We start from the raw sequence: 16,968 nt of genomic DNA on the forward strand, positions 1-16,968 counted from the left end.
TTATTCCACTGTCAAACATTAATTTAAAAGTGTCTACACAGAGACTTAGAGAGCATTCTGTAAAAAAGCCCCTTTGTCCCTATGTCATCCACAGAGCATATCTTCACGAGCTCTACTGCGAGCTGCCTAAGGTTTTAAAACCAGTAGTGGCTGAAGGCTTTTATGAGAAAGCACTACAAGGCAAATACTGACGCTATTTCCATCTGCAGATGCACACTGTGTCTCACAAACTGAGCCAAGAAGAATAATGCAAGAAAATAATTATCCTCTGAAGAAAACTGAGAGAATGTGAAGAATGGTGGTTAACAGATTAATGAAAGTCCTACCAGCTCTTTAGGCCTGGAAGTCCAGCTCTTCCTCCCCACACCTGCTGTGAAACCCTGGTCCTGTTCTCTAGCCACTCATTTAACATGCTCTTCCCTCCATCTCAGGTTACATTCTTTGCGCCTACACAACACTGCTACATTTTCTCATACAGACCCCTCTGACCACTTCACCCTCCCTCCCAAGGTCAAATGCTTACATGCACATCCAAACTCCCACAGCACCACATTCAAGTCCCTCATCTGAAAAAGAGCACAGCTCTGCATGCATATATTTAACCTCTCTCCGAAATTCGCCCTGCTTGCACCCTCTCAACGCTGCCAGCTCAAATTACACTCTGGAAGCTACAAACGTCAACTGGACTAGTTCACATTTGAGCTACTAGATCCACAAAGCACTTTCTCACTGGGATCACGGTATTGGGCAACAACCATCTCCTCTTGTCCTTCCACCAGTACTCCCATTCCAGCAGCAAAGAGATGACAGGACAAGGGTGATGGAAATCCATCATCCATGCCCTGCAGATGCTCTCAGTCCTGACACATGGATGCTCTAGAGGAAGCCAAGTGTGAACAATACTTAGGGGCCTTTCACCCTTGCCTGTCTTCTCCTACTTCCCCAGCTCTGCTCCTCTCCCAAAGCACAGTGCAATGTGACAGGGAGGAGCAGGAGCACACTGTGGACGTTTACCGCAGAGAAAACAATATAAATTAAAACCAAACTAAAGAATGGACACTTTCTGGCAGACTCCATCCCAGTCAAGTACATAAGCTTGCTCTTCTTTTCAACGGTAATACTTTCTTTTAGATAACAGGGTAACCTGAAAGCTTATGAAGGAATACCTACTTAGGTACACAGGTGAACTCAAGCCTTTCAAAGTAAAAGAAAAGGGTCTGGAAAGCGCCCTGCATTTCCAGGGTCCTGTAGCATGCTGGAGACATACAACTGTTGATGACTGCACTGGATGCAAGTCATATGGCTGTTGTTACGGAGAATATCACACAACTGAATTACTATGCACTGCTTTTGAGAGCTGTACTAAATGTCTGATACTTAAACATACTCAGGAAGGAAAGTATTTGAGAAATATTGGAATATTGGGGGAAAATACTTTTTTTGTAAATAACACTGCATCATTCAACTAATGAAACCCTTTTAACTACTGAAACCTGGTGTCTTTTAACAGCAGTACTGGTACTACTGGTTTTGTAACAGACACCCAGAAAGATGCAGAGGCAGCGAATTGAGCAGGATGCCCAGCAATGGAAAAGACATGGAGAGATACACCTGTGGCACAGACTCCATATGCAACACTACTTTAGTTAGGACAAAATTGCTCCAGTGATTCAAAGAACAGCAGCTCACATATACAGCTATTCTGAACATTACATGGGTACTTCCAGCAGGACACAAATAACCATGCGAAGTCCCAATGCCATCATCTTCTGGGATACCAAGAAAAGCAGCAACAATGTAACCTAGCAGACCTGCCTTCTGTTCAATTAAACATTTCATTAGAAATATTACTGTACTTATGTATAAGTCATCACATCAAAAATGTGCAAGAATTGCACTTGGGTTGTGAATGCAAGCCAAGACTGGGTATGTTGGTTTTACTTTGTGTCTTCTTCGTGTCAGCTTAATAGCTTAATTAGCTTTACTCACAGTGTTAAATACTCTCAGATTTAGACATTAAATCAGCCTTCTGTGCATTCAGAGCAGTAGATGTATTTTCTTCACTCAGTTAATTGGATACTTCTTTCCAGCGTAGCAAAGGGACACCAAGACAATCACTGTGTTTACTAGACTAGTTATTAAACGAAAGAGGTTAAAACAAATGCCACCATGCACACTTGTGTTTGTTTTTTAAATTTGATGTAATTTGTTCCCAGCAATTACAAACACATTCACAGGCCTTGTGAGAAACATCACCTAAAACCAAGGGTCACAATGGATTGGTCCTGAAATCCTGATTTCACACTTGAATAAAGGCTGGGTTTTCATGCTCCAAAGTCACAAGTGGCTTGGAAAATGTAAGCCCCCTGCTTGCAGAGGAGAAGGGAGAAAGACTGGGCCTTCTCTTTCCAGTGAAGATTGCACCACAGCTGACCAGAGCTGGTGATAGCATTGATGTTTGCTAGAATTATTTTTTTTTTATTTGAACAAGTGCTTTATTAGAACTTGGGAGACTATTTTAAGGAAAAAAGCTCACCATTTCCTCTCTAGCACCTCCTCAACATAAGATATGTGAATCCTTGTCTGCAACTGGCTAAGAACAGCTTGATTACTCATAAAATGCTAGACTTTACCTTCACTTTGGTACGAGCCAGAGGGTAGAAACTTATTTTATGCATTTCTTCTTATTATTGTCACATTATAAAATACTGAAGATTTATTTTTCTCTGTATCCCCCACCTCAGCTCAGGTTAATCTATTCAAAAATGAGGCAATTAGCCAGAAAATGGAAGGCAAAAACTTCAGTACATCAAAAAGGCTGACACAGAGGCTCTGTATGTTTTATATTTCAGCTGTGACTCGTACTTCTTTTTCCCAGATAGTGTTGGTTATATAAATGACATTATATAAATACAGAAAGAAAATTAAGAAACACACCTGGAATAACAATCAAACCCAGGAAGCAAAAGGAAAAAGATCTTCTGTTGATCTAAAGTTAGTTAAATGCAACATATGTTTTACAGCCTCGACTGTGAATGAAATCTAACACTGGACGTCTTCCAGACTAATCTGTGAATTCTCATACCAAACAACATACCTTCAGGAGCCCACTTTTACACCTATCTTGCTAAGCCTCACTGACATGTAGCTTTTCACTCCTGGCAAGATACTGGGGGGCAGAAGAGTTTTGATACCGTATGGAATTAAACACACCTTCATTTAAAGGAAATGAAGCTGGTTTGATGTTCACAAGACTTACCTGGCATTCTTGAGAGGCACAAAGAAGGCTACAGCACAGTAAACTTCACGTTGCTACATCTCCTTTTCTTTCCCGACACCACTGTACATCTCATCCAAGTTCTACCCATGGCCAATCTCTCTGCTGTTAAACATTTATGTAAGGAATTGTGAAAACAGATTGATCTCAGTCTGTCTTTTTTCTTTATCCTTTTCAGAGAAGTGCTAACAGCAGTTGTAACTAATACAAATCACGCTAGCATTTCTCATGAGGTGTTTTCTCAAGAAGTTCCTGTAGGCAATCTCTCCCCCGTTGAAAGGGATTATTTCTGTAACACTTAGAAGTTGGTTTATATGGCAGATCATCTGTCTCACAGGAAACTAGATCATTACGTTAGGTTTAAGAGTATGTAAATGAAGAGGTAATGCTGCATTCAACGAAAGATATCAAGAAAAGCTATGAAGCTTGCTCCCAGATACTTCATGGTTAGTGATTCCATATTAGAAATGAAAGGTTTTATTATAAAGTGTACTGAGCAACAACTTCATTTGCAGAAAAAATACCAGGAGAAACACAACATATAAATAATTTGCTAAATATACTTTCAGCTTGCAAAAGCTAAACAGAGTTTCAGTAATTGCTGGTACACAATGGGATAAGTATCACTTTTAAGCCCAGCGAAGAAGTCTGGCACCTTAACACTTGGCAGTATACGGCAAATAGAAGCTTTAATAAGAATGAGAGACACAAGTTTTTAACAATATCCTTTCTCCCTGCAAATACTAAACCTCTTCTTCAGATGTAGAGCATTATTTTATTGCTCTTCAAGTGAGGAAAAGGCAAAGAAGGAAGAGAAAAAAGACTGCAAGTGTGTCTTAGTCTCACTGGCCTCCAAAACATATAAATACTTTTATGTTTTTTCAAGCCGTTCACTTCTTTTTTTTTTTTTTTTTTTTTTTTTTTTTGCATCCTGCTAGAGTTTCTGTGCTTTTTAAAATGCATTTTTAGGATACTAAAGCTCTGATTAAACAGGCACAAAAAGGAGTTGGTCCTCACCAAGGACCAAGTGGACAGACTGAGGGGTGGCCTCTATGCTCCTCACAGACACACACTAATTACTTCAATAGATATAGGACCATGGCATGAAGGCTTTTCATTGCTCCCCATCCTTCACATGTCTAGCACTATTTCAAGGCTGAAACAGTCATCCCTCCAAATAAAGGAGACCTGCCATTTTGCCTTTGCTTATGGGAAGAAAGGAAAACTTAAGTCTGAAGCAACAGACATCATGGAAACACGGAGGGAAATGGGGCAGGCGAGTAGTCCTAAACCAGAACTGAAACCTATGGGTTAGGTGAGGGAAGTCTATGCTGCTGAGCCATCATACAAGACTCCTGTGAAATCCCCACTGTATTCTGGCAAATGCACATACAGTGTCTTACTAAAGCATCAGCTCATTACTTAAATCACAGCCTTGTGTCTGTTTTCTATCACCTGCATGACCAGATCATTACACTAACGCTCAGTTCATGCCAACAGGCTTCCAAAATATATGTCTCTGTCTATGAAAGTCCTTAGTACTCTTCAGTTCCTTGTGGTAATTATTCAAGAGTGAAAAGCATTTGCTTTTTCTTGGAGATGCTGCAATTACTCACTCAGAGCAGGAGCTCTTTGTGGGTAGCTGCATAGGCTTTTAATGGGTTTTATTCTGCAGCCCAAGCGGTAACAGAGAAAGCTTTTGTTAGCTCAACTTCTGTGCTGCCAGTCTGCTGAAAAGGATGTCCCTCCATCATTAGAAGTTAATTTAGCTGCTTCTGTTACCATTCAAACCTTGGCCTCTGTCCTGAGGCTGCCAACACAAATACCACCTGTGATGGCCATTCTCATAAATCTGCTCTGTACAAAGGGATTTGAAATGTCTGGCTCAGTTTGTCAGCAAACATGCAGCAAACCAAAGGCTCTAATAACTAAGACATCAAGGAATGTTTTTTTTGTCCACAGTGTCTATGTTACATGGCACATCTTCACCATTTCACTGCGTTTGAACTTGCATAGGATTCGGATCATTTTTCATGTGATGAGCCTAAGCTCACACAGAAAAGCACTTATGCGGTCCAGATGAATGAAGCTGCAATCAGTGGAATTGATACAAATGCTGCTAAAAGTTATTGCTAGAATCTGTCCTCAGTTACTACAGCAACAACATTAAATAAATCCCTTAGCAATATGCAAGGTAATAAGCAAACACACCTAGGATTTCTTTAAACAGGGTTGTTAACTATGGCCTGCACAAGGTAACACAGCACCAACTGAACTTTTCTACATCTCAAGCATTCTCTTAATAGCATATGCTAAGCTAGAAGCTACCTGCAGTAGCTCCAGATTATGAATTGATCAAATGTCACTGAATTTGATCAGTCAGGCTCTGAAACACAACATTTGTGTATATTCATTACCTCAAGTGTTTGCCCTTAGACAAGACAAACTTATCACATAGCCTCTGCTGCCCAAATTAATGGAGTGAAGAAAAAAAAAATTACTTTTGTAATGGTTAAGGCTCCACATATGCTTGAAAGAGAAAACATTAAATTTACTTAACTATTAATTTGGAGATTTATTCCCACAGAATTTCTCCTTTTACCCTCACACGTAGCAGCATTCACATTAGCTGCTTTACTCTACTGGTACAACAGCTATTAAGCAAGGAAAGCTAGAGAGAAACATCTAGAGCAGACCATTGCTGTCAGATTGAATCTGACAAAAGGCACTGCATTGCATTGGAGTTGATAATACAAAACCACTGGCATGATTAGGAATTTAGATCAGCAGTCTTTCAGACAAGAAGGTGGTAATAAGAAGACAATCAATGACAACTATCACAATGCAGCATCAGGTATCTTTTTTAAATTTTTTAACCATTTTTACTCCTCTCCACATAACCTCATTAATCTGTTAAATATACATTCATCAGCATCTACCAGAAAAGCACTTTCATCAGGCAGGCAACAGAAAAAAGCAGAAAGAGAGTATCTATCTCCCCTCTCTTCCCTGCCCCAAACCCTGTCAATTGGCACGAGCCAGAAATGGAGGGAAAAGGAGGGGAGGGAAAGATGGTGCAAGCTTAAAAAGAAATGCAAGACTCAAGACAGTTACAGACTGGGCAGCCCCACCACCATGGAAAAGCAGTTTCATACCATGCAGCGGCTTCTTACATCTGCAAGTATTGCTCATTCATGAAATGCAGTGAAGCATACTAAGGGTTTAACTTTACTTCAGAGTTAGCAAGCTATTACAAACAAGCTAATTCCCTGGTCCCACAGACAGAAGATGGGGGCAGTTACCTGAACACTTGGACTAAGCAGATGCATTAGCCACCAAGAACCGAAATTCAGCTGTTGGTTAGTTCACATCTTATTAGACTACCTAACAGCAGCTGTTGGCTGAGTCTAATTATACACACAGTTTATACAACACACGGTAGCGTACTAAAGAGCTTTAGCTCTGAATGCACACATGGGTCAATGGTGCTAGCATTTTCAATCAATGCCATGATGTATTTTTGCTTTGTTTTATTTAAAAAATACTTATTAAAACTAATTTCCCAGTTTGGATTGATTAAAGATACAGAAGTCTGGAAACATGTATTTGTTGTTCCCAAGTGGCTTTAGAGTAAGACTTGGGGCTGTACTGCTTGCCACATGAATAGGCAGACTCAGGTGGGATCATCTTTTCTTTACCATCCTGACTTACTGAGTTCGGTTATAACAACAGAAAGACCCAGTGGAATACACAAGTCCAAACATCATGAAAGGGTCACATTTCCCACTTACAAAACTGTCTCAACTCAGGGAATTTTGAACTTCAGTCACTGGACCAGTTTTCTGAAGCCTAAATGGAGATTGACATGTTCTCAGATTTGCAGAGCATCTAGACCCAATGCTTGGTTTTCTTCTGTTTTGGGGCAGATGGCTGTCAAAATGCATCACAGAAATACGCAGAATATTTACAAACTTTTAGTTTTAGTTTAAACTGAAGATCTACTCAGGCAGCTACTGGAATTGCTGGGGGCATGGGGAGTAGGATGGTAACCATTTCATCTGCTATTTTCCAAGTCATCAAATGGGATGGAGACACTGAACCATGTCAGAGAGCAACAACCGTACAGCTGGCTCTTTATGAATGCTATAGATACTGGGAGAGGAGGGGGGCAATTATTTCACCATCCAAGGTATTCAGAGGCAAAGGAAAACCCGGGAGAATTTGGGGTCAGAGCTGTATCTGAAGAGAGAGAGTAGCAGCAATGCAAGGAGGACAAAGACTGGACCTGAGCGCTGTTCTGAAAATTCACTCAAGTTCAGGGAGAATGAAAAGCTACAAGCCCTCAGGAATGAAGTATGCACACATTTAAATGCATTGGTATAATAGCAAGATAGTAGTTTGCAGATGTTACCAGTATAGTCACATACAATGACACAACTGCTACATGCAAAGCTGACTAAGAGAGACACTGAATACTCCTTGCATTGCACCGAAACCTAAAAACAATCTTCATGGGGGAACTGAATTTCCAACAGCATAAGCTGGGGCAAAGCACTGAGCAAGAATTGCCTGATTTTGGCACAGAATCCATACACTTGCACAGTGTTTAGTGACACTCCTGTAATTAATGTGGCAGTTAATGCTGGAGGAAAAACCTTTTTTCTTCCTGTGAAAATTTTTAAGACTCCTACTGGGCCAAGCCCAAGGCCTCCGAAGTTTTTCAAAGGAACAAAACAAAGAATAATTATTGAAAATTCAAGTTCACATTTTTGGTCTGAAAGAAGCAGAAAAGGGGATTAAAGTTGGAATTTGATTATCTCCAAGTTGAGCACCTCAGTGACTGACCTTGTGGCTATTTGTTTCAGGCTGAGGACAGAAATTCAGTCCTGCAAATTTGAGAAACATTTCCCAAGCAACAGAATAATGGCATTAGAAACACCCTGGTTTCAAATAAACTTAGCCTTATCACACTAATCTCTTTTGTACAAAATTCCCATGGGTATCTACTGACCAAAGTGTATTACACCTTTAATAGCACTGACACAAGCCATTGCAGTAAAAAAATAAGTCTCTATGAATAAGTTGCTGAAACCTTAAATGACTTAACAACTTACAAAGGCACAGAGGTATTAGAAATAGCAGAACTTTTTACCGTATGTATAAGCTAAGACCTATCCTTCAATAATCACTGCTTGAGTTGCAAAAGCCTGCTTATATTCATGTACTTGAGGAGCTATTCCCTGAAAACACATAAAAAAGACCCAAAGCCTTTCTAAAGTGCATGTACAATTAGGTTTTTTCCTTCCACCCAGAAACGTTATCCAATCCCTTTTAACTTGTAAAAAAAGTATGATGCTCAAACTTTAATCATATTCAATACTAATACTAAAAGACTTCCCCTACTGACAGGCTAAATTTCAAATTACATAATCATGATATTAATTTCTATTTAACACATTCATTAGAAGCTTTATTTTAATTTAAAAATGCAACTGAAATTTGTCATGTTTCCTATTAATGGCGTCAAATGAATTTTTCTGTCAATGACATTTTTACACAAATTGAATTAAATGGGAAGCACATATTTTTCTGGAAAGCAATACTTCAAAATATATTCTGTTTGTACATTAAAGACAGTCTTTCCCTTCCAGTCAAACGGTGACCTGTACTTAAGATTCCAGCTGCCACTTACTCAGTTTGAATCAAAGACCGATTCAAATTCCACATTTAAGATTGTCTAAGATCCTGTGAACCACTGAATATTGTTTAGCATTACTTAACACCAAAGAGTTCAGAGCTTAACAAGATCTAGAGGATAAAAACTGCACACCAGAATGTTCAGGACGGGATATAAATGGAAACAGCAGATCATCGTCTGCTTTCAGGCATACACCAACAGGTATTTCTTGAAGGCTAGTTCATAGCTCTTTAAGATGTCTCTACTGCACACACCTCAAATTCAAGTCCATAAACCAAGTTGAGTGGCAATGACATTAAATAGGTGCCTAAACATAAAACACTGTTTTCACTGGATGAACTTGTTCATTTACAACCTTGTACCAATGGTGCTCCATCAGTACAGGTTACGTAGCTTTGCTCCCATAAATGCATTCTCTCATTAACACCAGGAGAGTGCGACAGCAAAGCTGCAACAAGGAGATGATGCTTGGAAGCTCCCTCTCCTGCTGCTCACAAAACCACAGAAAAAGCATGCTGTCTCACTGAGAAGGCACCGACTTCCTCCTCCCATCTTCAGTTAAGACCATGCCAACCTAGACACAGCTGGAGAAGTTAACCATAGGCAGAGAAGAAAGCAAGAAATTCATTTTCATGGGCTGCATTTAAACAACAGCTGTACTGTGAAACAGGGAGTGCTAAATGCTGGTTGCTTTCAGCTGTCCACATTTCAAGCTTGGATAGCTGACCTTCACATCTAGCATAATACTAGCTTTCTAAAGCACAGCAGGCTGTCAGGAGTAAGGTGATTTACCAAGACAGTAAAAAGAATTAACAAGGCTAAATTCAGTATCACTTCCAAGAAGTAAAAATTACACAGAATTATCAGAAATCAGATTTTATTTCTTCACATGGCTTGCTCACTTATTTGTTAGGTTTTTTTGTCTTCTGGAGTTAACTAGATTATTGCTATCCATACCCGCATCTTCAGTAAACATAAACGCCATCTTTGCCAGATCCCCAGAAACATTTCAAGGATATCAGAGCAAAAGATAGCTGCTGCTCTTACTGATAAAACATTACAAAGGAAAGATTCTTGTGTTTGATGATGATGAAGAATCAATGACAATTCACTGACCTTGACTACAAGACTAACAGCTGCCTACTGCTTTTACTTCTGTTGTTCTTCACTAGCGATCTGTGCCTGTAGGCATCTGACACAGGTTGGCAGAAACATTTCCCCACAGTTGCACTGATAGTTAATGACTTTTAAATTTAATAGTCTGACACCGAGGAGATGTACACATATTGACTAAAGCATATGTGGTAGCTACCTAGCAGGAAATGAGCATGCTTCAGGAATTCCAAACAGTTTACTGATGGTTTAGACACAAGATGTTATTTCTTTTCTTTATTCCCATTATACACAGTCATTTGCAGCATGAAGTCTGACAGATAATAATATTTTTCTGAAATTCAGTTCCATTCATGTCTCCATCACTTTTAAAGATGCAAACATCAGGGCATAATTTCTGGTACAGATTGGACATAACCCAAGCCCAAATGTTAAGCAGACAGGTGCTCACGATACCTGCTGAATTCACACCAGAAACTGGATTCTGATTGTCTCTAATTCACATTAAGGCTATGAACATAAACTCACTGGCTTGTCTTGCTCTCTCCTGCTACAGTTCTTCCACTTTCTATAAATATATATATACACACAAGGTGAGCAATTAGAGCATTCCTCAGGATGAGTAATCACTGCTCTCTGCCTCCTTCCAAACACAACCAACCAGTGAGCAAAATAAAATCTACAATCCTATTTGGGAAAAAAACTCATTAACTCTCTTCCATTATATTATTTCTAAAAGAACTACTGTACAATTGTACATTGTACAGACTGTACAATCCAGTAGTGAATAAACAGGGATTTATCCTAAATACAGATCCAATACTACATGGCTAATATAATAATATAAAAAATACTGCTTGCCGTTTCCTAATGATATCCCTCTGCACTGAAAATTCATGGTATCAGTGGAGTTCTTTGCTTTAGCTTTCTGCAGTAAGAACAACAGAGTTCCCACGAGGTCACAGTGATTTTCTTGTCAAAGTTAATGCAGCAAACCCTTCAACATAGTTAAATGGAAAAAAAACATTTCTGTACACGGCACTGAACCTGGGACATATTTCAGGAACTGACACTTGTGCAGTGTGCTTCAGAAACATTCCAAAGCTACACCAAGGTGAGATACTGACTGATCCTAATTTGGATGGGCCCATTCATTTTCCAAACCTATTGGCATATTTTAAGTTACACTTCTGTGCTTGGCACTTCTCCACCCGCACTCCCCAGCCTTTGTATCTCTAGGTGTCTTTATGAACTTACTTAAGACTTAAGTAAAAAACTCAAACAAACTTTTAGTTATTTAATCAACAGCTACCTAACCTATCAAAGGTATCAGAACATCAGAATCACCACCCCCACTTCACAAAAGGGAAGCAGCAAAGTCCATAGGATCTTCTCAAGTCATCCCACAGGTCACTGGCACACTGACAAGATGATAATTTGGGCTCCATACTGCTGTACAAACTCCATGCAATACAGCATTGTGTCACCTCTTAAAAAAAACAATGAGGTCTTTGCATGCAAACATACTGGAAGATGTCAAGTGCTAGGAAGCAGAGTTGTATTCTGCAAACCCAAGCTGTGGCCCATAAACATTTTTATTTTGATGGCTGCTCTGTACACTCTTGATTAACAAAATATATATAATGAAGGATACATTTGATTTCCCAGAAATTATTAGCTATTTAATATTCAAACTAGTCATACTAACACGTAGTTTGTAAATATGCAATGTGTTATCTACTTAACCTACACTACCTGGAATAATTTTAAGGGCCAACAGCTACCTACCAAGGCTGTGAAACTGGTACTTAATAATTAACTCACACAAGAACCTTCTTTGGGAACAATTACCTCAAGACTGAATGGTTTTCTTAGCACGTGCACCATAACGCAAGCTGTGAAGCCTGACAAAGTGTCATGACCTGTTCCATACAGGAAGCTAGATTAGATGGGCTTTAAATCTCTGAGAACTCCCTGTGAAATTCCACACAAAGGTACACCATCAAAAATTTAGTAGGCATAAAAAATATGAGTGTGGCTATATTTTAATATCTGCACAGAGGTAACTCACAGATGTCAGAACATTTTCTGAAGTCACAATCATCTAGGAAATGATAGGATTATCATACTCCTGTAGGTGCTAGCACAAGATCTCTTTTAACTTACTATCACAGACACTCGGGTCTGCCCTGCTTGAGAGGCAGCATTATTACTCTCGTCTTATGGCACTCTAGAGATTGGCGGCCCTAAAGCAATGCTGGTGAAAAAGCTAAATAAATAGGAAAATAGATGAGCATTAAGGAGCAGTAAATCACTACAACAGAACCAGGCAGCACACAGCAGTCTGTTCCCCATTACGAATGGCAATGTATTCAGGCTTATGTATACAGTCTTACGGGATTTCCTGTTTGGGAAGACACAAAGCAGGGATACTCCACACCTTGAACAGCAGAAAAATAAGCAGTACCTTTTCAAATACAGCTTATTCATCTGCCTCAATCAAGTCCATCTGACCAGCTTTTGATACTTGAACTTCATGTACACTTCACTGCCTTTAAAATGTTGCAAGGAGAAAACCTGACCTGGAAAACGAAGTTTTAGAAACAAGCCTGATGGGGAAACCACACTAACTGCAAGGTCTGACTCAGTTTTGTGTTTACTGTAATCAAAATCCCAAGTTGTCCTGAGTCAGTGATAGAGACGGTGAGGTTTGGTTCTTTAAACACCAGACAATTCCGCTTCTATTATTTTTCTCACCTCCATCCTATCTCCTCTTTTCACTTACCAAGGGCTTGGTTTCATCTTCGTCTTTGAAATAGTAAAGCTGGTCACCCTTGAGAACAAACCAGCGTGTGTGCCAGGTCTTGACAAAGCCTCCTTGCTTCCGCAGCCACCCACACTTAATGGCACTGTGTCGCCCTTGGCTCAGTGGGGGAGTCTCTGCAGAGCTATTGTGTTCTTCCATACTGGGACTGGGCAACTCTCCTGTTGAGAAAACAAGAGGAAAAGGTAAAATAATTAGATTATTATCCAGGCAGTAACTTGCTTCTTTCAACACAGCTGGAAAAGAAATACACCCTGACTACAAAGGTGTAGTAGGAAAGCATTAACCATCTGCCTGCTTAGTCTCATACTAGCACCCCATCAGCTGAGAGAATGTTACTCACCCATAAAAGACTAATAATAATAATAATGAACTGAGCTGCTGAAAAGCAAGCAAGAGGCAAAAGATTTGTTTGAGTACAGTGTAAGATATTTTAACCAGCACCGAGGAAGACATCAGCTGTTTCTTGAGGCATGTTCTGCTGGATTACAGGCAGTAACAACGAATGAATTTACAGTACATCTTCAGATTAAGAAAAGCAGTATGCTTCTCACTACCTGACAGCCCCATTTAATATTTTCTGACAGGCTTGGGACTTCCAGGGAATATTAAAGAAGCTTCTGCTTCTCCAGGGCTTAATATACCCCACCTGCAGACAAGCAGGCTTTTTTAAAGTGTTTCGGTTTACTAAAGTCCACTTAATAGAATCGTGCAGTAAATACAAGAATAGCTGCATATCCCCTCATACAAGCAAACCCCGATTGAAGTGGGTGTGTGTCCAGCCATGATTATTACAGACATTTTGCAAATCACTCAGAATTTTGGCGCGTCAACTCAAGGCACGAGAAGTGTGTCAAAACCAGAGCTGAAGTGTGGAATTAAACTTGACAGTTTCACATGTTTTTCGGTCTTGTTAAAACTCTACTGTTTAACCATTTCTGTATGGTCAGGAATCTTCCTAATGGATTTCGTACATACAATCATGCAGTCATGTGCTTGACCTTCACGGTCAAAAAGCTCCTCCTGATCCCCCATTAAGTCTTGAGCTCAACAAAGTCCGGGTTTTCAGTTGCCAGTTCTGATATTTTCAGTTGAAATACAACTCAAACTGAGACCTAGACGTCCCAAATAGTGTATACCTAAACAGAATAAAATGTGACTAAAACCACAACACAGCAGTGTGCAAAATTAACGGTGAAATTTCACTGTCTGTAAGTGCTTGAAGAACAACATGTTTCTTTTCTTTCTAGACTACCACTGGCAGCCCTTCTTGCCTAGTCAGGAACTTGCACAGCTGTTGGGGCCTGGGAAAGCCGGCTTCATAGGTAACATATTTATCATTTCTAAAGATCAGGGTGGGAGAAGAATAAAATATTCTAGACATTGCAGGCAAAAGACATCTCTGACTAAGAATATGTAGACCAAAGCTTCCTGTTCTGACTTTGGCAAAGTAGATTGGTAAATCCAAGCCTAGCACTCCTGCTCCGCTCCCCTATACAGCAACGATACTGTTACTGAACACAGTAATTATTATTATAATATTATTATAATAAATCTGTTACTGAACACAGTAACAGAGATCAGCATTGCAAAGGTATGTGCTCAGCCTCTAAGGCAGATTAGAAACGGAGATACGCATTCATTTGATAGGTGAGACCATCCCTCTGACAATTAATACAAGTACTTTTTCTGGATAGTGTTACATCATTGTAAAATAAATTGCAATATAACCAAGCAAGAAGAAATAAGTATATCGGTAGATTCCAGTCAGAAGTGTTTTCCACATTTTTTCTTTGGCTCCTTTCTCCCCAGCATTCACACTTATCCTCCTTGGGAACAACTTCTCCAGCTGCCATCTCTGCTATGCGTTTACACCTTTCGCTTTTAATACCCACAGACAGTCTGTTGTCACGTCCCTGCTTTGGGCTGGATCCTGGAATCCGATCTCCGTGATTAAAACTCTTAACTGCCCTGTGCCACTGAGGTTAATGGGCCTCAACACGAGCACTGAGGTTTCACTGCAAAGCACAAACTGCAGGATCAAAACTTAAATCACTTGGTATTCTTGGAGAAAACCTTTCTCCTGCCTCTTTAGGGTTCACCTAAGAGCCATCCAGAACACTTGTACTGTTATATTTACTTGAGCAAAGTGTCCCTGCAAAAGATACAAAGGCATCTGGCTCTCAGCAGAGCAGAGAAAGATTTTTTTTTGTGCCTGGAGTTACAATTACATCCTAACAAAACCAAATCAGCTGATAAACCCTCAGACCACACTGGCAGACTGTTTCTGTGAGGGTTAGGTACCATCAGAGTACACGCTCTGAAAACTGTGGCTCTGGGGCTGCAGAGTTTATTAGAAGCTGCAGTGAGTTTCTGAACTGGACCTTGCCCCCTTCCAATGCGGAGCTGCAAACCGAGATTCAACTACCACTAGAAAAATTAATAGCTTGCTTTCTCCGTGCCTTGTTCATAAATGTCTGTTCACACTTCAATGTGGTCTGTAACAGTTAACTATGAATGCAACAAAGCAAGGGCCAAGCAGCCTCTGAAACCCCTACAGCTTTATCCCTGGATGCCCCAGCGCTCTCACTTGCTACTTTAACTCTTTAGGAGGAGGAAGACAGGTTAAGTGAAATTATTTGCAATAAGCAATGATCAGGTAATTTCCAAGAACTGACTTCATCCATACACAGCAGGATTTATTAAACTGACTTGTACGCTACCTCTGCTTATCAGTGTGTACGGTGAAAATATGTCAGGAATGAGGACAGACTTACCTGTGATATATAAGACCACTGTCTCCAAAAGGAAATGCACCCGACTCATAATGGGCTTTTTTTGAATACAAGCAGAAGTCTCTTGGATGCTGCTGGTTTTTGGCTGGGCCAAAGTAGATGCCAAGAAGCAGCCCTCCAACTCATATCCTTAGAAATGAATTATCAAATATTTTAAGGAAAGCATTGTAAACAGCAGGTAAGTTATTGCAACTGAAAAAAGGAAGGAACAAAATCATGGCCTACAGGCTACCCCCTGCTCCTTGCTGCACAATCGCAGAAAATCATGGCGCTCAGCTTCAACTAACCTGATAAGTTTAAGTCCGCTCCTTGGGCCAGCCTCAAGGCAGGAACAAAGGAAGAGGTTAAATACAGTAAGTATGCGTATCACTGCAGTGTTAAAGACACCAGGTCCCTAATTACACTTGGACCACAAACAAGAACCTAAATACCAAAGTCAAAAGCAATTAACCACTTGGATGAAAGGCTATTTTTAATGTTGTTCCACAAAGTCACATTTCACTGGTGTTGACACCAGTGTACAGACTAAGTATTTGGATTTTAGCTAGCCAAGGAAAATGTTAATTGATCTACATCTCTTTGTCTGGTAAAATTTGTACCTTAAACCATTTCTGCAATACTAAACCAAATGAGGTGTTTGTTTTAGTTTTGCAGAAATTGTTTTTGTTTGTTATGGCTCCCAAGCCCTCACAGGCAAGTGTAAGATCTCCTTTAAAGCAGTAGTATATCCTTGGACACTTTCTGTACAAAACAGTGGGTTTATTTCATTTATTAGTGATTTGATTCTCTTCAGCATCTTTAAAATTCAGGCTCCTTATGCTCCTTAAAATTTCAGCCACCTAACTTTTTTTTTTTAAGAGGAATTGTATTTAGTCATGAGATTAAGTTTGTTTGTTGTTTTCCGTCTCTCCTTCCCTTTCAGAATCTGCCTACTACAAACCACACTCAGAATCAGAAATTCCAGCAGCTGGCTCAGGTTCAGTAGTTGTTTTTACAGCTGTTTCAACACCAAGATCATAAAAATAAATTGCAGAAATATCAGGGTGCTGGCACTGATGCAGAGAACAGCGAGGTGCAAACAGTATGTAAATAACACATGACAAAGTGTGGAATTACATCAACATACTCCAAGTCCTCTCGCTCTCAAGAGAGGAGGCAGAAGGCCATGCATAAATAAGCCTATTCCTCAAACCCATCTTCTGAACGGGAAACACAACTTGTACTTGCTGCCAGAGTCAACTCTACTGACTTGGCCCACCTC

At 39.9% G+C, this 16,968-nt stretch overlaps 1 protein-coding gene across 1 annotated transcript in view; it reads right to left on the reverse strand.

Moving 5' to 3' along the window:
• ARHGAP24 (Rho GTPase activating protein 24) overlaps positions 1-13,068 on the reverse strand; it is a gene marked incomplete at both ends in the record, with an annotated part of 185,613 nt that extends 172,545 nt beyond the window's left edge. The window contains one exon of the mRNA XM_081999362.1: positions 12,874-13,068. Coding sequence (XP_081855488.1) covers positions 12,874-13,053 — 180 coding nt within the window. The remainder of the gene's footprint in view (positions 1-12,873) is intronic.
• Between the last annotated feature and the right edge of the window lie 3,900 nt (positions 13,069-16,968).

Source organism: Phaethon aethereus (genome assembly GCF_964289735.1).
Source record: "Phaethon aethereus genome assembly, chromosome: 4".
Taxonomy (NCBI): Eukaryota; Metazoa; Chordata; class Aves; order Phaethontiformes; family Phaethontidae; genus Phaethon; species Phaethon aethereus.